Source organism: Vitis riparia, chromosome 6, assembly GCF_004353265.1.
Source record: "Vitis riparia cultivar Riparia Gloire de Montpellier isolate 1030 chromosome 6, EGFV_Vit.rip_1.0, whole genome shotgun sequence".
Lineage (NCBI taxonomy): Eukaryota > Viridiplantae > Streptophyta > Magnoliopsida > Vitales > Vitaceae > Vitis > Vitis riparia.
In genome coordinates, this window is record NC_048436.1 from 19,561,056 (window position 1) to 19,586,888 (window position 25,833).

Consider the following 25,833-nt stretch of genomic DNA (forward strand, 5'->3'; position numbering starts at 1 on the left):
TGTTGGTTTAAAAACATGAAACGTCTTTAACCTATTTTTATATTTTTCAAATAGGTTTTAAAAATAACTTTTATTTATGGTGTTTTATTTTTATCTATTTTCATATTTGTATAATTATTTTTTAAAACATAATTAAAAAATTAAAAGATTTTCTCTACAATATCATATTTTTTATTTTAAGATAAAAAATTTTATTTTATTATTTGATTGCTAAACAAGTTTTCCTATTTTTTTTAAATAATAAAAAAATATTTTTAATAGTCCTAGACTTAGTTTGATAATCGTTTTAAAAATAGTTTTGAAAAACAATTTTTGAGAATCAAATAATTTTTTTAATGTTTTATAGAACAAATATCTCTTTAGGTACTTGAAATGTTTTTAGTCTGCTTTTTTATTTTAATTTTTATATATAATGTTTTATTTTTAATTATTTTTTAAAACAATAATTAGAAAACAAATGAAAAGAACGAAAACATCATATTTTTATTATTTTTGAAGATAATGACCAAACTGGTCCTCGGTTTTTGTTATAAAAATATTGAATTTTAAGCGAGGGCTTTAACAATACGAAACGAACGTTTTTAGAAATTTAGTTTGTGAATTCCGGACCACATTTGTACTTTTGCGCCCCCAACCCACATCATTAGCCTTCATTTTTCAGCTGCGATTTTTTTGAAGCCCTTTCTCTCTCCTCTCTCTCTCCTCTCTCGATCTCTACGGCCTCGCTCGCCTTCGATCTCAGAAAATTAGGGTTTCCAGCACCATACACCTCGCAGTAGCTGCTGCTGCTCTTTTCTTCGAACTCCACTTCTCTCCGCCTCTCATCCACACCTTGATTCCAAATTCCACTAGGGTTTGCAGATCTGCGCAGCTCCGTCTTCTTTCTCTACTGTATTTGTCGGTTTTGTCTCTTTTCGTCATGTTTTGGAAACTCACGGCTCTCTCTACCTCCTCTCCTGTGAGTGTTTCTTCGCCCAATTTCCGTTCTTCTTCTTTTTCCTCGTTTTTAGCGAGCTTTGATGCCGGAAATGGGCTTGTTTTGTATTGACTATTGAGGCTGTTGTTTTCTTCAATTCAGTGGAGTGGAATGTATTGTTGCGGGTTTTTGTTTGATTTTTGTACTGAAAATGGCAGTTATCCACGTTTTCATTCGTTGAATTGTTGTGTTGTGTTATTTTGCTGCTCCTGCTGTTCTGTTCTGTGTGATTTGGTTTTGGTGGATCAAGGTGGTGCACTGGCTTTGGTTCCTTAATTTGTCGACGGTGTATTCGAGTTGATAATCCAAAGTCTTTGCCATAATTTTTTTTTCTTTTAATTTTTTCTGAAGGGAAAGTTAGTTTGTAAATGTGTTTTGACGATGATATGCTAAGTGTGAGAAATGTTCGTGAATTGTGCTTGGGTTATTTAAATCAGCTACTGTTTTTTCTCTTGAATTTTTTCCAGCAATTAAAAAGGGGGTTTGCTTTGGGGGTCTTTGATTCGCTTTACGGAGGTGGGGTTTAATTGATATAAATGTGATTAGATTGGGAAAGACTGATTTGTTCCTTCTCAAAGCATGGTTCTGAGAAAGTGGGAGAAAAGAAAAGAAAATTAACTTTCCCTTTTTCAAAAGGTTGTTCCTGTTTTGGCATCTCTGGAAAATGCTAGACTCAACTCAGCTGATCATATTGTTATGCCTATCTCAGTCGATAGGTTGTTTTAGCATTCTCACAGTCTTTGACAGTAAAAACTATAATAGAATTTTAATTTCATTTGTTTTCCCACTTTTTCTTAGCAATGGAAATTATTCTTTTGTTCTTTTGTATTCAGATGGTTTCTCCCCTAATACACAATATTTGCTTAATCACAGTTCTTTGCAGTCCATTTACTATAGAAGTTACCGTGGAATTCTTTAGAGGAATGTTCCAATAAAAATTGTCTCCAAGGGTGACTTCCTAACAGGAAAATGGTAGCAAGACTGAAAGAGTTTCACCGATTTGAAAAGAATGCTATTTATTTATATCAAAATTTTATTAGTCCCGCAGATACATATAATTCAGTAGAATATGTGAGTGGTTCATCCACATTGATTAATGGTTTTACCAACTTATATATATTCACAAATAAGTGAAATTCGATTTCTTGATCTACGTCAATGGTATGCATTCATGTGAGTGGGAGATAGAAAATGTTTATTGTAGTTCAATTATCAGCTCTACAGCTGACTCTAAGACGAATCCAGAGAATGTTTGCTATCCTGACATTTTCTTGAATTTCCTGAATGAGGGGGAATGGGGAGAAAGTGCCATTTTGGAGTTCTATCAACAATTTGCTTGAGTTGGTAGGGATCTGGTATTTTCTAAATCATTGTGTGAGGTCTTTTCCTGAATTATAAGCTATATTTATTTATTTTTATGTTTTTAACACGAGGTCTAGTTGGTAATATATATCAGCTGCTTTCTGAGTTTGAATTTGGAGTTTCTTGAACTTGATTGAGAGTAATCTGTTAGTGCTTTTCAGGTTATGCATCTTATCAATACCATGCTAAGTTGTTTTGATAATTATAAGCATCTCTTATGCTTTAAAATGTTGTGATTCGTGATTGCATTTTTACTTTATGGAAAAAAGTTGAAAGATTATTAAATCTTGGATTTCTTACTTGCTTTTTTTTTTGTTCTGACCTAACCTTTTATTATTATGCCCTTCTGTTTTATTCTTAATTTTTTTCTTATTCTCTTTAGGTGGAGTCAGTATTAGACAAGGAAAATTTCACTTTGGAAGAGCTTCTGGATGAAGAAGAAATAATCCAAGAATGCAAAGCTTTGAATAGTCGCCTCATTAATTTGTAATTCATCTTTTCCTTGTCATTTTCAGCTTGCTTTTGTCCCATTTTGAACAATTTCTATCTTCTTCATGTATTCATTGCTGCATGTTACATGTTTCCTGCTACCAAATTTTTCACATGTACTTGATTGGTAGTCAATGTATATCATGTGACTGTAGATTGTATGTAGAATAGATAGAAACCAATCCTGAAAAGTAATATTAAAATTTTCTATTTTCAGTCTACGAGACAGAGCCCAGGTGGAGCTGTTACTGCGGTATATTGTTGAAGAACCTCCTGAGGATACTGAAAACAAAAGAGCGTTCAAGTACTTCATTCTGACTTTACACAGAGCAAATAATTTTTACAATCAATTTTCTTTCAAAATTCTTCTAATGTTGTTCTTGTTTCATGGTTTAGGTTCCCATTTATTGCCTGTGAGATATTTACTTGTGAAATTGATGTTATTTTTAAGACTTTAGTGGAGGAAGATGAGGTACTGGCTTTGTTATCCAATAAGATCACATATTATCTATAGTTGTGAAAGTTGATGTGGCAAATTCTAATTTCATATGCTTATTGAACAATTGCAGCTAATGGACTTACTTTTCTCTTTCCTGGAACCAAACCGTCCTCATAGCACCTTGCTTGCCGGATATTTCAGCAAGGTTGTTGTATGCATTGAAGATATTGTAATTTTGGTTTATCTGCATGATTGGCTTTTGGTTAAACCATTTCCTCGATGTAACTTTTGGCTGTATTCTAGGTTGTTGTGTGCCTTATGCTACGGAGGACTGTCTCTCTTATGAATTATGTTCAAGTAAGTAAATTATTCTACTTAATTCTAATTTTAAACGCTCAACATTTGCTTTTTTTGTTTGTATGTGTGTGTGTGTATTTACAGATACATATATGTGATAAACTAGAAACACACACTGACAAAGATTAGTATGCAATTATAGCTTATATAATCAAGATTGATTTAATATGTGAAATATATGGGGATGCCTTAAGAAATAGGGAAAAATCCAAACATTTGTGCATCAAAAGAAGTCATAACAATGACATTTAGGCATAATTCAACCACATTCTCTATATAAAACATTAGTAAAAAGAATCAGTCCCCAATCCATTATAAAAGAAAGAGATGCCCCCCCCTTACCAAACCCCACCCCCTGCTGCCCCCCAGTTTGAGCCAACTTTAATTGGTTTGTTAAGTGAGATATTCTCCTCCTCTGATATCTCACACTTTAACCCTAATAAAAGACAAGAATTAGTATGTATGAAAATTGAATCTTGTGCAAATGGAAGTATTCTTTTGTCTCTTTATTGTGTACGTAAAAGAATTACACTTCTGTCACAGCATGAAGGGGAACAAGGTTTGCTGAGTAGCCATGAAATATTGATAGAGTGGATCCACTAACAATGACAACAAATATTTTGGATCCAAGACTCCTCTATTAAGAGTCATACAATGCTAACTCATCTCAGGTTGTCAAGAATGAGGGGAACTAAATCTTAGCCACTTGATGCCCTTCCAGATTTGGAAAATTCTTTTTTGCACTGGGTATTTTTTTTCCTCCTACTGAAAACTCCATATCGTTATATGGAGCAACTTGATTTGGAGCCCATCGAGCCACTTTGTACTGTAATACCTAGAAAACGAAGCAAAACTATTCCCTATAAGAGTAATAATGTTTTACTTGAAATGCGGATTCTATTAATTGATGGTCATAACGTCATAATTAATATGGAAAGAGCTGGGAGTAATGGAATGGATGGTTGGGTTTTGGCTCTTAATCAGCCACGATGTGAGATGTCCTAAGACCGATTCTTCTTTTTCTTTCTTCTTTCATGCCTACATACACCTTTACTTATGGTGAAGTCATGGCTCATCAATATTGACAGTCCTTAACATCTTATAGATGGCTTGGAAAGGGAGGTGGATAGTTAAATCTATTTCACCACTAGCCAAAATTTGTTTTTCTGACATAATCTTCTCTAAACAAAATCCATTTGTCACCAATCTTTAAATTCTAGAAATAGTGCTTTGTGCTTTTAGTGTAGTACTTCTTGCATTGTTAACACAGAAATTTATTCCAAACTAGCTTGTTAATGTTCAATAGGCACACAATGGATAATTTACTGGTTTCACTCCTCATTTCCTTTCTAAAACTACTTTTATTTATAATCTAGTTGGTTTTCCACAGGCTCATCAGAATGTTTTCCGCCAACTGGTTGATTTGATAGGAATTACATCCATCATGGAGGTCAGTAACTAAGATTAACTGTTGTTTTAAGCGGTAGTCTCTCTATTGCAAGATCTTGGATATGATATATATATATATATATATATGGTTAATTTGTTTCTTGATTATCACTCAATGCAGGTTTTGGTTCGGCTTGTAGGAGCCGATGATCATGTGTATCCCGATTTTATGGATGTGATGCAATGGTTAGCTGAGAGCAACTTACTAGAAATGATTGTGGATAAATTGAGTCCATCTGTAAGTAAAAATTGCATTATGAGTTTATATTTGTAAACCTTTCTTTGAAAAATAAAGAATACTTGTTGGGCCCTTTATTTAGGGCCTTTTTATACATCTTTATTTGTCTATCAGAAAAGGAAAAAAAATTATGGTTACTTGCTGGAGAAGGAGTTCTCCATGGCCATCTATATTTTTCTGTTTGCATTGTAGCTAGTTTTCTACATGTTTAATTATTCATATGCTTGAATATTTGTTATCTTCAGATGTGAACCCATTTTGATGTTTGATGAATTTTGACATTGTTATGTGTAAATTTCAAATATTCTTAATTTTTGTCCACCCTGGGAGAGGAAGTATCTTTGTGTATTTCCGTACAGAGCTTTTATAACTTGCTTTGTTTGTGCCTATTTGGATTTGTATCTTCAATCTGGATGGCCAGAAGATGAATCGGATCTTTTTGGGAAAAAAACAATTATCTAGTATACCAATACCATATAATGAGTCTGAGATCAGTGAAGAGAACTCCCAAAATTTTGAAATTAGTTATGAGCTGCTTTCCCCTATGCTGGCCAGCAGAATTTGAAACATAATCAGTTGGACAGCCTTCCGGAATGTTTGGGAAAATATTTTTTAAAGTCATTTTCTAGCATGTAGATGTGATCATGAGGGTACATTTTGTTGCCTTTATTGGGTTTTTGTCACTTGAGGTTGGAAGGCTTGCTAAAAATGAGTTTTGAAAGAAAGTAAATTAGTTTTTGGTTCCTCAGGTCTGGATATTTTACAATAAAATTACTTGACAAGTTTCTTTTTTAATGGATCAGAGCCCTCCCGAAGTTCATGCTAATGCAGCAGAAACACTGTGTGCTATAACTCGAAATGCTCCATCAGCTCTTGCTACAAAACTTTCCAGCCCAAGGTTTGAAGCATCTTGTGTGCTTGTGTACCTTTTTTTTGCCCTCTTTGTCTCTCCTCCCTTTCCCATGTAAACTAGTATTGCTTTGTCACTTGTTTTAGGATAGTTCTATATCCCATCCACTTTTGCCTCTTCTACTTTAAATTATGATATCTTCAGTTATGCATGAAGACACATGATTAAGTGGATGATGCAAATATGGAGCAATGATGGACTACCTTTTGTTTTAATATAAAATATATATTCTTCTCTAAGTGTATCTTTCTTGTATTTCATGGGCCACTATTTTAGCGCCTCTTTTTAATAAAATTACTTTTCTTTACTTATAAAAAATATGTATATATTCTTCTCTAAGTGTGTGTGTTTTCTGCAGTTTTGTTGGAAGGATATTTGATCATGCATTGGAAGATTCACATTCAAAATCTGGCCTTGTCCACTCATTGTCTGTTTGTATTTCTTTGTTGGATCCGAAAAGAACAGTTTCTTCTCCGTTCATTCAGTCTATCCGGAGTCAGCACATGTATGAGTCACACATCCCCGTCAACCCTGAGACTGTTGGCGCAATGCTGCCTAAACTTGGTAAGAATGGAATATATGTTGTCATAGATTTGTCCCATCACATTGAAGTAGTTATTTCTTCTTTTGGATTTTTTTGTCAGTCATGTCAAATATGAATTTTGTGGAAATAGCATATGCATTTATACTTGTGCCTTGTAGCTATCACATAACCTCTCCCGCTAGAACCGTGAATCAAGTAAGCCTGGGAACTCAAACCTGAGACTTCTGGGTTGGAAATAAAGGCATCTACCAATTAAGCTACACATGAGGTGCTGGTGATAATGCCACAGAACTCTTACACACTGCAGTGGACCATCTATTTGTATTTTTTTTTTTGGGATGAGTAAAGCAAGAGAATATTTTAAATAAGAGATGCCAACGAAGCACCTACACAGGTAGTATAAAATGGACGCCCCATGGCAACTCAAAAAAAAAAAAAAAAAGGAGAAAAAAAGAGGGGTAACAAAAAATAGTGCCCTCCTCAATATGAGCCCAATCAGTCCACCAAATCTACTACAGATGAGGGACTAGAAGCTAAAAACAACTTAGACCAAGCTCAAAGATTACAAAGAAAGGAATGTTTTAGTCTTTGAACAAAATGCTCCTCATTCTCAAATGATCTACTGTTTCTTTCCTTCCAGATCATCTAGAATAAACATAAGGGAGCAGTCCGCCATGCCTTATTTCCGCTTTTTACCCACAAGAGAGCCATGTCAACCTAATAGTGTCTCTCTAAGTGAATTGGGAAGCACTCAGTACACATCAAAAAGGGAAAACAATAGATGCCACAATACCCTTGTCTTGATGCAGTGGATAAGGATGTGATCAATAAACTCTTCCTCTACCTAACAATGGAAACATTTGTTTGTTAAGGACAATCCTCTCCTCTTTAAATGATCTAAGGTTAAAACCTTTGCCCAAGTAGCCTCCCAAGCAAAAAAACCCACCTTCATCTGACCATCAAATTTTTGTTGATGTGAAATGGAGATGCCTTATGATATTGAATCTTTGTTGTTTTCTTTCATCTATATAGAAAAGAAATATCAGGTCTGATAAAAAAAAAAAAAAAAAAAAAAAAAAAAAAAAAAGAAATATCAGGATATCTATATCTTTAAAATTTGATAATAGTTCCTTATCTTGGTATTCAGTATGTGCTAAAAGGTTTCTTGTTTTTTTCATTTTACATGTTTAAATAATGATCTTGGTTTCTTATTTTGTTTTATTTTCATATAATTTACCAAATTCTATTTTTTTCATTTATCTCGCATAAAATTTATGAGCTATTTTATATGTAGATAGATTTCAGGTGATATATGGTTGAACCTCACTTGACGGTTCTCAATATTGACATTTTTTTTCAAGGTTGTATCATTTGCGAGTCTAATGACTTATTGCACATCTTTTCAGTCATTGACTATTGTATTAATTGACTGTTCGTATCAGTTGTATTTTCTAATCAGAAACAAACAACTTTCTTTCAATCAGAAACAAACAGCTTTTATTTTATAGAAAATGAATGTCATAGTACAAAAGAGTGGATGGCTGCCCTTCTAACACAGTCAAGCAAACAGTACAATGTCAAAGGAAAAGAAATCACAACAAAACTGAAGTTTTTCAGTCACTGGGAACATAAGCTGGAGCATGGAATGGAGATGACAAACATACAAGAACGTTGGAGAATTCCCTGTAAGGGTTAAGTCCTCTTCTTTGAAGGAAATTGCCCCTCCCTCACCTTTTAACCCCCACCCATTGATAGGTACACAAAGAGGCAAGTCCACTACACATTTCTAACTATGTAGCACACTTGCAGGGACATGGGACATAGTCATGGTCATATGCTATGATAACACAGACCCTTCAACTTCACCCATCGTATCTGTGTCAAACATGGCATGCTGTGAGTGCTGATATGAGATCCCTATCAGATACTCCTTTGCTTTAGATCTAGCTATTTGATTTTGATTGATTAATTTTTTTACTTTCAACTTTCTAAGTACACAATTATATTGAAAAAAAGTGTCTTGCTGGAAGTGATTTTTTTTTTTGAAAAATTAATAAAAGATAGAGATAAACGAGTTCTTATTAACAGGTTCTTTGTTTTTATTAATATTTAATTCATTTTTCTTTCTTTTTTCTTATATGCCATATTCATGTGTCTATATCTGTTATTGAGATTATGTATCCTAAAATTTGTAGGTATAAAGAATTGTACATCTAGGTGCATACCCTTACCTGACACCCAAACCCAAATCCATGCATGGTCATATCTTATATGCTAGCTATATCCATAAAAAAATCTTACATGCCAGCTATAGGTTTGACTAATGTGTATAATGTAAGTTTTTTTTTGAATCACGGACACATCTAAAGAGTGTCTGTCAGATTCCTCATAAAGGAGTTTTTAGTGCTATGTAGCTTTTCTACAACTCATGCCTATGCAAAGTTGGTCTAAATGGTCTGGCAAGGAGAATAGATTAAAGTTAAATGTGCTGAAATCTTTTGTCTCAATTCCTTTCTTCTATTTTTTTTTTTTTTATCAAAAACAAAATATATATTGATAATAGTAAAGTTGAAGAGAAGGATGAGAGGTCCTTTCCACAAAGTACAAAACTTGATCAAAGTAAGACTAAACTCCTCCATTGTACTAGGAGAAGTACTGATATAAGCATGTACACAATATATCTCAAAAACCAAAATCAAACTCTCTTAAACATTATCTACCCCTTTCGAATTACCAACTGAAAGCCAACTAAGTAGAATGACAAAGTGGAATTCCTCTAAAAGTGACAGTACAAGAAGCCCAAAAAGAGGTGTAGAAATGAATAAGATCCTATAACATCCCTTCTGTTCTGTGCTTTTCCTCAAAGATCCTAGTATTTCTCTCTTTCCACACAACCCACAATATAGTGATGCATGCAATTCCTTTCTTCTATTATTCCTGGAAGAATATTCTTCCTGCGACCATTATTTCTTTTTATGATTTAGTGAGATGTCTTTTTCCTATGTAAAAAAGAATAGGAAAGTCAAATCCAATCTACTCCTTTATGCATTGATTTATCCCTTCTTGGCCAATTATTCCAATGTGTTTAAAGTTCGAGACTTGATGCTACCTTGCAAATATGGAGAATGCATCTGATTTTTTAAAGTGACAGTGGTGATAATCTGATTCATTACATTAGATAGCTGGGAGAGGTTTAGGAGTCTCATACCCCACCATAACTCTTTCTAACATAACCCTCCATTCTCATTCTTGAAGATTAGTATAGTTGGTCACAGGAATGCAACGGTTAATGAGATGTGGGACCCAAGCCTTGGTCAAGGAGGTTGGAATCTTAGATTTCATAGAGATTTTAATGATTGGGAGCTGGACTTGATTAGAGGATTGCTTAATATGCTTAGGGACTTTAGGATATCTTCAAAGGAGGACTCAGTGCTATGGAAAGGTGGGGGTCATGGCAAATATGGGGTTAAGGATGCCTACAATGTGCTGGCTGTTCCCAATGCATGCGCCTTTCCGACTAAATGCATTTGGGTGGACAAGGTCCCAACCAAAGCGGCCTTTTTTGCATGGGAAGCTGCGTGGGGGAAGATTCTCACCTTGGATAGGCTTCAAAAGCGGGGATGGAAGCTCCCTAACCGCTGTTTTTTGTGTGGTTGTGAAGAAGAAAATGTAAATCACATTCTTTTACATTGTATAGTGGTAAGGGCCCTTTGGGAGATCGTCCTTGCCCTTGTTGGGGTTCAGTGGGTGTTCCCAGAGTTAGTTAAAGAGGCGTTATTCAGTTGGAGGGGCTCTTTTGTGAGGAAAAAAAGGAAAAAGATTTGGAATTCCATCCCGTTGTGTATTTTTTGGACGGTATGGAAGGAGATGAATAGATTAACTTTTAGGGGGAGTTTTTTAGATATACAGAAACTCAAAAATTCTTTTGTATGTACCTTGTGGAGTTGGGGCTAGGGTGTATATTGGAGAGGAGTCCTCTTCGCTCTTAGGCTTTTTGGAGTGGCTAGCGGCACTTAAGGGTGGGTGAGGGTGCTTGTTTTTTGTGTTCTTGTTTTAGACTGATTTGTATACTCCTTGTATGCTTTGTGGCCTTTGCCCTTTAATATATTTGTGATTATCTATCAAAAAAAAAAAAAAAATACCAGATGGAAAACCCTTTATATGCAATTCTTACTTTGGGACTGGTAATTTATATCTGAAATTATTCTTTGACAGCAATTGCTATAAGAACTTTGAATCTTCTGGTGCAGGTGATTTGCTTATGCTTTTGAATGTGTCATCTGATGAGAAAGTTTTACCCACAACGTATGGTGAACTGAGACCACCTCTTGGGAAGCATCGGCTGAAGGTTGGATTATCTGACAGAGATGGCTTCCTTTCATGAATTTATTTTTTTTGTGCCAACATTTATAGAATTGCTTTGATCTGAAATTAACCAATTTGCAGAGAATTTTATCATGAATAAGATATTTACATAAATGTTTATTGAGACCATCTTGTAAAACTGATAAATTTGGAACAACAGAGTTGGTTTTTATGTCCCTAGACCACATTATATGTTCACAGATTGCTTCAGAGTTCCTTCAGTCTATCTTATTTTTGGAACTAAACATGCTATTTGACCATAAATAAGACATGCAAGACAAAGTTGCTCTAATCCTGTCTTTTAAACTTACTGAATTTAGACCAGCAGAATTCAATGTTTTTTCATTTTTTATTTTTTATTTTTATTTGATTGGAAACAAAAATGTATTAAAATGGACAAAGCAAATACATGAGAAGCATGTGAAATCCTCCCCAGATTTACGAAAGTTAAACAAAAAAGAAAGAAAGACCTACTCTAGTACACTAAGAAGACCTATACATCGATGTGGAACCAAGGAGAAAAATCAGTACAAAACCTCTCAATTGAATAATCATCTTAACAACCATGGTGCATAACAGCATCTTGATCAGAGAGGATCAGTGCAAATCTTCTCTCCTTATTATTCAAATCCTTATGGCTTACACATTGAATGCCAGTCGAGTTGAATAATATTGAGAGTGATGCCCTTGAATGCTGTGGTACAAGAGGCCCAAAAAGGTGAATAGAAATGAATTAGATCCCAAATTGTCTTTAGAGTCCTTCACTTGTCCTTGAAAATCCTAGCATTTCTTTCCCTTCTTACAAACCATATTAAAAAAAGACAAGTGATTTGCCACAGGGCTTTGCCTTTGATGGAGCTCCCCATACCCTATATGAGATGGTCATCATATCTCATATGCTCCTAGGAGGAATCCAATCCAAACTAGCTAATCCGAATAGCTTTGTTGTAGCATGTCATTAGTGTTCATCTTCTTATGTGCCACTAACCAAGCAAAGGGTTGGACCTTAGATGGGACTTTAGATTTCCATAGAAATTTAGCTATGGAGAAAGGAATTGTGTCTGTAGGATTGGGCAAGGCTAATAGCAAAAGACTTTACCAAAAATAAGCCGGTGGAAGACAATGACCAAGCTCTTGTATTTGGAACAGATGGTGACAAGAGTACATGGGTGAGAGGAACTCGAAGTTGTGTTTCTGTGGCCCATTATAAAGCTTTTTTTTAGTTTTTCAGCTTTTTTAGTTTTTCATGATTGTCTCAAAGTAGGTTCAGTGTTTGCAGGAATAATTCTTTCAAATTTGGTTTTCACTGAAAGAAAGTTGTTGATCACCTTCTAATCTTGTTTTCCTTACATGGTTCTGCTATGATTTTAGATTGTGGAGTTCATTGCAGTACTATTGCGAACTGGCAATGAAATTGCAGAGAAGGAATTAGTCAGCTCTGGGACCATTCAACGAGTCCTCGATCTCTTCTTTGAGTAAGATTTTTTCTTCACTTTGTGACTTCTGAATGAATGATTGACTTTTCATTGTTGTGATTTTGGTTAAATATGATCAATTTCCAGAAATTTATTTGGTTTAAATTCATGCAGGTACCCATACAATAACTCCTTGCACCATCATGTAGAAAGCATTATATTGTCATGCTTGGAAAGCAAAAATACTATCATTGTCGATCATCTTTTCCGAGAATGTGATTTGATTGGGAAAATTCTTCAATCGGATAAACATCCCATTATTTCTGGCAATCTTAATCAGGTAGCTAGATGCATTAATCAGGTAGATGCTCATGCTTTGGTGTATGTTATTGTAAGATAGTGTATGCCACTTTGTCACAAATCTATTCCCTTTATCTCAGTAAATCTTTTGGAAGTTAAGGGTCAAGAACTTGAGACAGGAAATATCCCTGGAAAAGAAATGTTCCCCAAAATTAAAAAGGGACCAAGATGCTTGACATTCTGTATGTGGCTATTACAACCAACTTCAAGTCACTTCTTCGGCTACACTGAAATGAAGAATTTTTTTATAACCAATTTTGATTTCTTTTAGGGCATCTTTCAAGTTCATTATTCAATTATCTGTTATCTTTTTATCACTGATTAAACTAAAAAACTGGGATAAAATGAAATTATATTGATCATGCAGCCCACTATACCTGCTGCTGGAAGAAATGCACCACGGGCAGGAAACCTTGGACACATTACAAGGATTTCTAATAAGCTTGGTCAGTTGGGAAGCAGCAACAGTCGCATTCAAGCCTTTCTCCAGGTTGGCAATAAGCTGGAAAAATTATACTGTGATTTTTCTCTTTGACTTTGAGAACGGGTATTAACAAATGCATGGTACTCGTATTTCTGAAAGTTTAGGTACTTGTTTGAATTTCAAGTAGCATATGAAATTTCAGGATTTCTTAGTTAAAATTGTCTAGATCACTAGAATTTGTGCTTTAAAGCAGTCTTCCTTTTCAGACCACTGGGAGAAAAACTACAGAGCCACCTAGCTCATCCCTAACAGTGCTATCATTCAAGTCCTTATTTCCCTACAGTCATTTGCAAGAGATGGATGATAGATTGCCTGCTTTTGATTCCATAGCCCAGAATTTGTTATGTTCTTGTGTGCTGGCAAATTAGAAGTCCATCTGAGCTGTTTGCACTCTGTCTTACTGCATATTTTCTATTTGTCATTGGCAAGATTTTGAATTTGAAATTAATTTTTATTCTTGTCAAATTAAGCATGTGCTTGTGGGAGTTGGAAAGTAATTGTCTGACTTTGATCTTTAACATAGTTTTATTAATACAACTTTGATCCATTTATTCTCTCCAGGAAAATAGTGAATGGAATGAGTGGCAAACTACTGTCCTACAGGAGCGCAATGCTGTTGAAAATGTTTATCGATGGGCTTGTGGGTATGCGCCATGTCTTATCTTTATCCTGTATATTGTATATTAGAGGAAAATGTGATTAAGGTGACAGTTTGTAGAAACATATATTCAATGTTATTGACTGCAAAAATATATTAATAATTGTGGTCAAGTTCATGACTTGATTCTGGGAGAGAATCTTTCAGCCATGAGATTCCAGATGGATTCTCCTTCAACTAAAGGGGATTAAAAGACCAGGGTCTTTTTTTTGGGACTGGTTAGGAAAAGGTAAGGGAGTTGTTTTAGTTTTGTTGTGTGGAACCTCTTTTTCAGATTGACATTTACTAGGTAAAGACATTTAAATGCTTCAGATTGCATGGAACCTCTTTTAATTCAGTCATTTTATGTTTATGAGCATTGTTATTATCTTTTATGATTTCATTGTCTTTAACTTTAATTTCATTTGGTAACGTCATCATTCTCATATCCATCCAAGCCATCTCTGTGTTTTGATGGTTGGGTCACAGCAATTGGTTGGATAATGATTTCTCTTGGTTGACTTGGGTCTGGTTAGATAGAGAAATAAATACTAAAAGCTTCAATATAGTAAAAGTGTGAAGTTAGCGAGTACTGGTTTGGCTTTCTTTTCTTGAAATAAATACAAATGAATGGTTTTATGTTCTGATCTTGATGGTTGGATCAATCCAGCCTCTTCAATGGTCTAACTGGACAGCTTTGTTTTCTATAGCCACTGATATAGATGCACGAGGCTTTCTTTAGGAGACTGCAGGGTCAGGCTATTAGTAGGGAAGTAGAGGACCACATACCATTGTTGAGTTTGAAGAGAATTTCTCAGTTAAATTCCTCTCCTCCTCTTTGTCCAAAGGAAGAATGGAGGTTTGGCTAAGCTGGACTGGGTTCCTCGTGGGAGTAGTTGTGAGATGATGATCATTGCACATAAGGGATTGGGAAACTCCAGAAGAGGATTGGTACTATGGCAAAATGCTAGAATTTTTGAGGATAAGGCAAGGACTTCAGAGGTTCCTTGGGATACTATTCATTTCCTTGCTTCCTTTTGGGTATCTTGCACCACAACTTTCAAGGGCATTCCCCTTAATGTGATCCAACTTGATTGGGTGTTGGTGTGTAGGTCCAAAGGTGTGGGCTAGTAAGGAGAGGTGTTTTGTGTAATTACCTTAAGAAGTATAGGTTTTTTTAGTATTTTGGAGATGCCATTTGTTTTGTTTTTTGTTTTTGGGAGGATTTCTCATCCTTCCTTTGTACCTTTTATTCCTTAATAAATATATACTTTGTTGTTTCTTATCCAAAAAGAAAAAAATTGAAGAATGAAGGTTTTCCCTTCGAGCATGGTTTGGAACTCTTGGGTTTTGTTAAGGGTGTATTTTTTTTTTTTTTTTTTTTTTGTGGAAGTAGCATAGGGAAGAATTTTTACGTTGGAGCAACTAAAAAGGAGGGGATAGAAGATGATGAACAGTTGTTATCTTGCAAAGAAGAAGAAGAAGAAATGATGGATCACATCCTTTTTCATTGCCCAAAGGCAAGTTATCTTGTGGCAACTCATTTATGTCCTATTTGGAATAATGTGGGTGATGCCTTCCTCAGTTACAAGCATTCATTTGGATTGACATTGGATCTTTTATTAGGAAGAAAAGAAAGAAAGCTTAGAGAGCGGTTCCCATGTGTTTATTTTGGACCATTTGAAAAAAGAGAAATATTAGAGCTTTTGAAAGCATGGAAAATGCTGATCAAGCAGTCAAACATTTCTTTATGTATAATTTCTTAGGATGGGTTAGTGTACATAGGTGATCTCACTCAATGTTCACGTTCACGGTGGACTTCATTGATTGGCTGAGCTCTAAGTAGGGAGAAGGTATTGTTTTTTGTGTCTCTTTGCTTTGCATGACCTTTTGGTGTGTTTATATACACCTTGTATACTTTCATGCGGTCTTTTGTTTGGTTCTTTTAGTAGATTTGATCTTTGCCTATAAAAAAAGGGGTTGGGGTGGCGATGTGGGGGGTTTCAGGTTCAAGTTCTTACATGAACCAAAAAATGTTATATAAGAAATAAAAAGAATTGAAGGAAAAAGATGAACTATCCTCCAAATCAAACACAATGCAGGTAGTCCTACTGTGTTTTCCCCTTGGCTTCTTAGACTAACCTTTTATTTCCTCATTTGTTCCTTCAACCTTAGTTTCTCCTTGTTTTCCTTTATCATCATACTCCTGTTAATGATCATAAAAATGTTGTCTTTGGTATGTGCAGCCGCCCAACTGCTCTGCAAGACAGGACAAGGGATAGTGATGAGGATGACCTTCATGACAGAGATTATGACGTAGCAGCTCTAGCAAATAATCTAAGCCAGGCTTTTAGATATAAAATATATGGGAATGAGGATGGTGAAGAGGTATTGGTTGTTTCTATTCATTCATATTATGTAGGTTTATTCCTTTTGTCCCTGGACTTTTTAACATGCTAGATTATGGTTCTTATCATATCAGGATCATGGAGCTCTTGATCGAGATGATGAGGTAATACTTTCTGTTATTCTTTTTAACTAAATGAATTCGTTGTTGTCTTGTTGATTTAAAAGAACTTGTTGGGTGGCTATATAAAGAGTAACATGGATAAGCAGTGAAGGAGAAAAAGAATGGAAATCTTTTGAACTCTGTCTCTTTTATCTTTTTATATTTTAATTTATAGGATTTGATCCTACAAAAATGTGTTAATAAAATGCAGGATGTCTACTTTGATGATGAATCTGCTGAAGTAGTGATCTCATCCCTGAGACTTGGTGATGACCAAGGGAGGTTAGTTTTTGAGCCATTTCAATACGATAATAGCTGTTGCATGAAAAAATATGGATCCTGAATACATATGAGCAATTGGTTAAAAGGGAAATTTTTTGTTTTCTAGCAAGAGAGTGGGTGCCATATGATGGCCCCCCTAAACTTTGCCTGGCTTGTGGTTTTCTTTTTGGAATAGGGAATTCCCTTTTTATCTTTTATTATTAGAGTTTACGTTGTGATCCATGAGGTCTGGGTGGGACCTGCTACATGGTTTCCCTCCTGCAGTTCTCAAGGTGCTAGGTCCACTGCCACCACTCCAGGCTGATGAAAACTTTAGATTTCTTGCTCAAGTATTAGTTTTTTAACATCCTTGTTGCCCTGACAACTCTGGGAGAAAATATTTAAAGCATTATTGATTGAGACAAACAATATTAAAATTCTATTTTGATCCTTTGAGCTGACATGCAAGTGCAAACAACTTCGAAAAACTGAAATAGAAGTTCAAATTTTTACAAAAAATGGCCACTTTATTTTTGTAGGTGTGTACAAAAATTCAGTACCTATTCTTTTGTATGTAATTTTTGGTTTTGGACTAAGTCGATTGTAGATGAAGGACTCTTCCTTTAATCAGCTTTTTTGATTGGTTGGGTTCTAGATGAGGGCTGGTGATTTTTTGGTATCCCCTCTTCTTTTTGTTCTTGCTTTTTGGCGCTTCTTTTATACCCCTTGTATGCTTTGGGTCAGCCTTAAGGCGCCCTTTCTTCTAATATATTTTTTTTCTGTGCGTTTACTTATCAAAACAAAATTATTAAATGACTCAGTACCTTGTTGAACCTGTTTTGGTGGGTAACATGTGTCTTTTCATTAGAATGCTACTTACTAGAACCAAAAAAATTCAGTGCTCCAGGCCTGATTCAAACCCAACTTCAATCCTACACTACCTTTGAACAAGAACATAAATTTGGGAACATTAGTCATGAATATGGCAAATTAGGAAACATATGCCCTTGGGTAAGCCATCAAAAGCAGTTTTGTTGGTAATATCAGCAGGATGTTATTGTTAATATTTAAAACATTTCTTCACGGACAATATATTTGAGCATATAGTTTCTATAGCCTGTAGCTTATTGCAGTCTAATTTCAACTTTAATAATCCATAAGGCTAGTGCTGAACCATCATGAGTCTTCTTTTTGTTTTTATTTATTTTTAATCAAAAACAAAATATGCATTGATATGGTTTAAGAGTACTTGTGAAGGATGATGAATCCTTCCCAAAATTACAAAAACTGATCAAAAGAATAGGTGAGTGAACCTTCTCCAATATGGTAAGAAAACCTCTACATTGGTATGATACTGCATGAGATATACAATATAAAGCAACTCCTCACTTCTTGCGGTTAAGACATCTTCTCCAAAATGAAACTGAATCAATGCTCCTTGCCTGGCTATCCAAAATGTTTTGATGGTTCACACACCGATTACCAATCAAGCTGGATAACATCAGAGAAATGCCCTTAAATGTTGTAGTAGGTGTTTTTGTATACTTTGTGTGTATTGAGCTATGCCTCCTTTAGGTGCTTTTAATATATGTTCTCTTTTGCCTATAAAAAAAGTGTTGTAGGAGAGACCAAAAAGTGGAATAGAAATAAATTAAATCTCATAGTGTGTCTAAAGTCCTTGCCTATAAAAAAGTGTCTTTAAGGTTCTCATTAGTCTTTAGCTTTTTGCACTTGCTCACTTGTTTAGTGTATGAAGTTTTGTTTGAATAATATAATATGCTTTTTATTATCAATTAGTATATTTACACATATCTTTTTGACCTGTATACTCTTCCGCTCTTTTTGTGCTTTTTTTTAATACAATTTCTTACTTATAAAAAAAATATTTATATATATATATATATATATATATATATATTTTTTTTTTTTGATTGGTAAATAGCAATACATTAAAAACAAGACACTCCAAAAAAGCGCTCCAAAGTATATAGGAAGTATACAAAGAATGCCTAAAAGTGCCTAAAAAAAGAGCAAGGGACCAAAAAGAACAGCACCCCTCAAACAAAGCCTAACCAATCTACAAAATCCACAAAGGAAGAGGGGCCAGAAACTAAAAATCCCTTAGCCCACGCCTAAAGGCTACAAAGGAAATAACATTTACACTTTTGAACCAAATGTCCTTCATCCTTGAAAGGCCTACTATTTCTTTCCTTCCAAATTGTTCAAAAAAGGCACAAAGGGGTTGCTTGCCGCACTTTTTCCTCTTTGTCCTCACAAAAGCTTCATGCCAACTTAACGTCTTTCTAACTGAAGACGGAAGCACTCGTAGTATCCCAAACATAGAAAACAACAAGTGTCTGAGACTCCTTGCCATTTTGCAATGCAAGAGAATGTGATCAAGAGACTTCTCCTTTAAAAGACACAAATAACATCTGTTAGCTAAAGGTCTCCTTTGAATCTGATCCAAGGTTAAGACCTTATTCCAAGTAGCCTCCCAAGCAAAGAAGCCCACCCTCAGCAACACCCATGGGTTCCAAATTACACTAGAAGGAAATTCCCCTTGCCTTTCCGGTTCCAACGCTTTGTAGAGAGATTTTGATTGTAAATTTATCATCCTTCGACTTAGTCCATACCCGCCTGATCCCCGACATCCCTATACACCCTTCTTTCTTGCAATCTTTGAAAGAAATGCTTCACATCACCACCTCCCAATCGTTGAACCTCTTAGTGGAACAGGTATCCTAACCTCCCCCTCCAGAAAGGTTCCAAACATCTTCCGCCCAAGCCTCCTTGGATGAGGAAATAGCAAATAAGGAGGGAAAAGTGGTGCACAAAGGAGCGTTGCCACACCACCTGTCATTCCAAAATCTAATCCTCCTCCCATTACCCGTAAAAAAGGCCAAATTGCCACCCATCACCTCCCATTCTCTTTGGATGGCTTTCCACAAACCAACCCCAAACCTTTCCCTCACTTCACAAGAACGCCATAAACCCTCTTCCTCCCCGTACTTCCCATAAATAACTTGCCTCTAAAAGGCTTCCCTCTCCACAACAAAACGCCAACTCCATTTTATATATATGGTTATAATTTTATATTTATTTTCAAACCACCTAAAAGACAAAAAAGGAAGAGGAAAAGAAACTTTTAGTCTCTGTTTGGATACACTTTCTGTTTTTTATTTTTAAAATTAGAAACTTCGATATACAAGTAGAGCATCTTTTACAAAAAGTATAGATTTACCTTATGCCTTTAAAATTACTTTAAAAAATTTTAAAACTTGAGGTAGTAAAATTTTTTTGATACCTCAATTTTTTAAAATAGTTTTTGGAACCATTGCCTTTTCAATGTAAGTCTCTAAGAGTTCTTATATTTTATGTAAAAGTTACTACTATTTTCTAATTTTAGAAGTGTATCTAAATGAAAGCTTAAGAAATTCTTCAATAGAAGTAGGAAAAAAGGGTGATGTTAGAATATCAACAATACTTCCCTTGGCACTCTTTAAGTGGCCTTTTGGTCTTCTTAAACTACAAAATATTGTACTTCTTTATTTGGTGAGTTGGAAGTTGACTTTTTTATGCTTGTAAGCACCTAACCTTAATAAAAACAGTTTTGAAATTTTCTCTTTTCTAGTTTCGTTTTGTCCATTAGTTTTTATATCAATTTTATGAATTTGGAAACGGGAGCTTAAAACCTTAGGGTATGTTTGGTTAATGGAAAATACTAAGGAAAGAAAAAAAAATGTTAAGGAAAATGATTTTCTTATGTGTGGTTTTATCGTGAAAAAATAAGAAAGAAAACAAAGTATAATTAAAATTTATTAAAAATTTATACATTTTAAAATTATTTAATTATTACCTAGAAGAGGAAAAATAAATGAAATAAGTTCGAAGTAGCATGTAAAAATAATTTATTGATTTTAATATTTTTTATTTATTTTCCTTCACTTTTTCTTCTACTTTTTCTCTCCATTTTATTTCTTTCACATTTTCCCTCAAATTTTCCCGGACCCAAACATAGCCTTAAGGATGGCAGATTCTAGGTTGCAATAGGATTTACAACATCCACTTTCTGGCCTTGTTTGATTTGTAGAATAGCCAAGATAGATAGGAATTATATTTCTTGAGAAATTTATCCTTGGAACCCTTGTTTCAATAGACCTTTCAACGACTGGGAGTTGGAAGAAGTGGAAAGGCTATTTTGTTGCTTGGAGGGGAAGACGGTTAGGGGGGATGAGGAGGATAAGGTGAAGTGGATGGCATCAAAGGATGGGGCTTTCTCGGTGAAATCTTTGTATAGGACCATGCAGCCGGGGTCTCTTGCTTTTTTCCCTTCAAAAATTATTTAGAACTCTTGTGTGCAGCCCAAATTGAGTTTTTTTGCGTTGGAGGCTTCTTGGGGGAGAGTTCTAACCTTGGATCGCTTGCAAAAGAGAGGTTGGGTTATGGCAAATAGATGTTTTCTTTGCCATAAGAGTGAGGAGACAATTGACCACCTTCTTATCCATTGTGAAAAAACGAGGAAAGTATGGATGGTGTTCCTTTCCTTTTTTGGTGTTTCGTGGGTTTTCCCCTGTTCGGTCAAGGAAACCCTTTTAGGGTGGAGGGGTTCTTTTGTGGGAAAGAAAAGGAAGGTGACGTGACAATTGGGACCGTTATGCTTGTTTTGGGTTATTTGGAAGACTAGAAATTCAATTGCATTTGAGGATTGTTGGCTGTCCATTCAAAGGCTGAAAGTATCTTTTGTGTATTTTTTGTGGTCGGAAACCAAATTATGGATAAAAGATGGTCCTTCGACCTTAATAGGTTTTATAGACTGGGTGTGTATGCGTTAAGGGAGAGGTTTCTTTGTTTTGCCTTGTACTTTGATGTTTGGGCCCTTTTGTAGGGGGGTAAGTCCCTTTTTACTATGATTTGGTGGGTCGCTTCTTTAGCGCCTCTTTGCAATACAATCTTATACTTATTGATCAAAAAAATGATTTGATGATTCCTGTCCTTGCAAATGGTTAAGATAAGTTTTAAAATAATAAAAGATCCATTTTTGTTTTAAGTATTTGGATAGTCTAGAAATAAAAATGAACTAATATGATTAATCTACAATAGTATTCCTTCAACTCAATCTGATATATGGATTTTTAAACTATAATACATGCATTTTAAAATATGAAGTTCTTAAAATACAGAAGAAACTTATTAAGTATTATTTTGTTAATTTTAAAATCCATATGGTCCCCATAAACATTTTGTTATTTTTGAAAAACATGATTATGCTTGATGTTCTTCTATATAAAATATAATTATGGTTTATATTTATTAGATTATATATGATAGAAGATATTTTATTATTTAAAATGAAGATTAAGATGAGAAATGGTTTAATTTATATTAATTTATCTTGAATATATAATCTTCCATAAAATTTAGGATAGATAATAAAAATACTGGTGATATTCATATTAAACAAATGAAGTAACTAAAGATTAAAAGAAATAAACAATTTATTAGGTTACAAACACATTATTTCTTTGAAGATAAATATTTAAGATATAGTTGAAATTAGGTGTTTAATTGACATTTTATTTATTTAGGCTTAAATGAAGGATATGCTGATCATTGCAATTTATCATAAAAGAAAATTAGGTGAATGAGAGTATAGTTCCCAAGGAGCATAGTTAGTTTTCATCACTCATGTTTTGTGGGTGATATGATAAAGATTTCTAGGGGAATTTGTTTAAGATGGAAATATGACACCTATTTCCAAGCTTTGATTTAGTGAACCCAATCTACATGTGGCACTTGCTAGTTTTGGCATTATATTGTGGCAATATTTTATCTCATTGAAAATTTGTGAGCTTCACTTTGGTTCTGCGTGTTCTATTGGTGATGCTTGTTGTTTTGAGCACTTATTCTATGTTTGGTTCCAATAAAGTATCAAGGAAAAGAAAAAAAAAAAGAAGGAAAATGGTTTTCTCATGTTTGGTTTTACTATGAAAAGTACAAAAAAAAAAGGAAAAAAAAAAGAAGCTTATGTATTTTGAAATTACTTAATCTTTATACAAAAGAGTTAAAATAAATGAAATGTGTTTGAAGTAGTATATAAAAATAATTTATTGACTTTAAATATATAATTTATTTTCTTCTATTTTTCCTTTCTATTTTCATTTCCTTACATTTTTCCTCAAATTTTTTGGGAACCAAACATAGCCTTTATTGATTTGGTTTTTTTTTCTTTTCCTCTTCCTTTTTTCTTTTTCCTGTGACATACAAAAGAACATTTTGAAGATGTACAAATACTTGTATGCTCTCTTTGTTGCAGCAGTTTGTTCACAAATTCCAACTGGTTTGCATTCCAAGATAACAGAATTGATGAAACACCTGTAAGCACCTCGCCCGCAGAGATGATGGATGAAGTCAACTTGAATGGGACTACAAATGGTGGTAATAGCAGTAGTGATGATGAGGTAGTGGTTGGAGAGGATGAGGAGTTGGCTGAAAGCAAAGATTCAATTAATGGCACTTCCAGTTCTAACATAGACTTCCTGAACGGATTTAATAGTTCTATAAATGGAGTGATCAACACACAGAATGAGAAGCCAAGTGCTTCTGGTGATTTGAGTTTCTTCCAATTTGAAACAACAGACAATGACGACCAGTTTGGAGATAGGCCTTTACCTGAATGGGTGGGATGGGGAGAATCAGCGGATTTGCAGGTTGGTGGGTCAAGTTTGAATCCATTTGAGGATGAGAATGGAGACACTGATGTTACCCATCCTATTCCAGCTGAGGAAGCGGTGCTGAATGTTAATTCATCATCACATGGAGAATTGGTACTTCCCAATGGCTCCCCAACCGCTACGGGCAGTGAAGGGTCAGGAGGGTCTGGTTCAAGTCAGAGAGGTGCCACTGTCCCGTCTTTGTTTGAAGAAGATGTTGAATTTGTAGGCGTGGAATTAGAGGGTACTGAGAAGGCAATGGAACAGGCTCTGAAGGAGGGGATTGTTGGGGAGGCAGGGCCACTGAAGAGGAACATTATTGCAAAAGTGCCAGAAAAGGAGAATTCTGATGACGGAGGAGCTGGGATGAAGGAGTTCAATGATGCAAACTACTGGAGGGTTGATACAGAGGTTGCTGTTTTGGAGTGATGAGCGGGTTTATCCTGGTGGGGTTGAAACCTGGTAGTAGATCCCTGCAGCCAAAGATCCCATTTTTTGGTTGGCAAGAGCTCCGCAGACATATGTACAGTATATTTTTGTTTCAAGATGGGGAATGGATGGTAGGTTATGGTTATTATGGGCTATTAATTGTTACTCTGATTGTTGTTTATTATTCAAGGTTTTGTTTCTTGCTGTTACGGATTTGTGGGGTTTACCCTGTGCATCATCATATTTTATATTTTATTCTGATGGGAGTCAAAATTTTGTTCATTTCTCAGTTTTGTGACACAGGCCTTGCTATTATAGCACTTGATTGATTGAAAACTATATTATCGATCTCAGACCTTCAACCTCAGGGCATTTGGCATTAGTTTTGATAAGTTGGGGTGTATTGATTCGCAATAGAAAGTTGTTTTGGTTAACTTACAATCAGACGGCTTGGATGTAAAATATGTTATGACTTTGTTACTAAGAATGGCTGCCCTTCTTCCCTTGCATGATGAATGTTGTGCGTAATGGGTGTGGATGGAGTGCCTTGAGTTCAAGCTGAGATACGGAATCCACCTGCTTCTCTTGGTCTTGCTATTTCTTCTTGTATGAGATACGGAATTATTTGATTTGAACAAATATTTGAGTAGTCTAACATTGGAGGTAAGATTTGAAACAATAATATATCCTCAATGAAATTATGCATTAAATTAAAGAGGGGAACAGGGGTGTAAGATCAAATAAACTGAATTAAACATACAGGACGAGGAGACGGAACTGGAAGTGTGAAGTGACCGTATCACCCTTGGGTGGAACCAAGTAAATTATCAAATTCCTTTTAGGCATTGGCAAGCAGTGGTTGAAGATGACAGAAGTGGTGTTGAACGACAGGCTAGGGGGAGAAGGTGCGAGTGAAGTGCAACGAGGACGACACAATCGGAGATATGAAGAAGCTGGTGCCTGGTGGCTGCTCAGTCGGGAACCAGGGCCGACAAGATTAGGATTCAGAATCGATACACCATTTCTAAGGATCACATCACTCTCAAGGACTAGGAGATTCATGATGGCATGGGCCTCCAACTCACTACAATCAGTATCTTCTCTGTCTCCCCCACTAAAACCCTAGGGTACCGTTCTTTTCAACTTCTCCCTTACTTTGCATGTTTCACATGTTTCCATAATTTCTTTAGCTTTTTGGAGGTTGATACTTGTGTTGGAAGCTCCAGATTGTTTACGCCCAAGTAAGGTCAAGTGGACAGTGTTGGCTTGTTTCTAGATGTGATTGCTTGTGTATGTGTGCGTTTCCTGATATGACCACTTTATATTGCTTGTTTGTCCCAGGAATTAACATCTGATCTTGCAATGTCCTTGCTTTGCTGTCTCCCAGTTCCAACCATAAGGGTTCTCTGGTATACTCCTGACACGGACTCAACATAATGTAGGTGTGGGACCTCTTGAATGTTAAGCTGCAAGCAGCTAATATATCTCACTAACTAATTTTTAAGTCCCTCCTCCATGTAAAGTTCCATAGTCCTATTACCTTCTCATAAATTGTACAAGTGTTCATGAGATTGATTTTTTTTTCCCAATCAATGATCTTTGAGTTACTTTTATGCCTCTGCATCATCTCTAATTTGCCACTCCAACTCTCTTCCCTTCAGTGGACCTTACTGTTAGATTATTTGCTCTATAATATTTAATCAATCAATGAATTCCTCAGACTTGAGGCTTCCATGACTTTAGGGGTATGGTATGGTATGGATGTAAGGTTCCCATTGTTTCTTATTCCTCACAATTGGGCATCTTCGTGAACCTAGTGATGAAAAGGATTTCTGTGAAGGTGTCAATTTTGGAACTCTTCTTCTTGCACGGGTCCTCAGAACCTCACACCTCAATCCA

The 25,833-nt window shown here is 35.2% G+C and overlaps 1 protein-coding gene and 1 pseudogene across 4 annotated transcripts; both read left to right on the forward strand.

Moving 5' to 3' along the window:
• Positions 1-624: 624 nt before the first annotated feature.
• LOC117916759 (serine/threonine-protein phosphatase 6 regulatory subunit 3-like) lies at positions 625-24,216 on the forward strand. Of its 4 annotated transcripts, none has more exons than XM_034832927.1 (19): positions 625-958; positions 2,721-2,824; positions 3,045-3,131; positions 3,224-3,299; positions 3,397-3,471; positions 3,570-3,623; positions 5,014-5,073; positions 5,194-5,310; positions 6,114-6,208; positions 6,579-6,784; positions 11,015-11,112; positions 12,501-12,604; positions 12,719-12,905; positions 13,272-13,394; positions 13,950-14,032; positions 16,272-16,413; positions 16,508-16,537; positions 16,746-16,816; positions 23,109-24,216. In XM_034832927.1, the coding sequence occupies exons 1-19, from the start codon at positions 920-922 to the stop codon at positions 23,932-23,934; spliced, it is 2,577 nt and encodes an 858-aa protein (XP_034688818.1). In that variant the 5' UTR covers positions 625-919; the 3' UTR covers positions 23,935-24,216. The 4 variants fall into 4 exon arrangements, with proteins under 4 accessions (XP_034688818.1, XP_034688819.1, XP_034688820.1 ...); XM_034832928.1 differs by having other exon boundaries at positions 23,112-24,216; XM_034832929.1 differs by having other exon boundaries at positions 12,719-12,884.
• Positions 24,217-24,395: 179 nt separating this feature from the next.
• Positions 24,396-25,560, forward strand: LOC117916760 (annotated as a pseudogene).
• Positions 25,561-25,833: the final 273 nt, after the last annotated feature.

Bases quoted from the DNA above. Each gene is read 5' to 3' on its own strand.
- LOC117916759 (XM_034832927.1), top strand. From the start codon at position 920: ATGTTTTGGAAACTCACGGCTCTCTCTACCTCCTCTCCT. The intron at 12,906-13,271 runs GTAGATGCTCAT...TTGATCATGCAG, and splicing joins TAGCTAGATGCATTAATCAG to CCCACTATACCTGCTGCTGG. The intron at 13,395-13,949 runs GTTGGCAATAAG...TATTCTCTCCAG, and splicing joins GCATTCAAGCCTTTCTCCAG to GAAAATAGTGAATGGAATGA.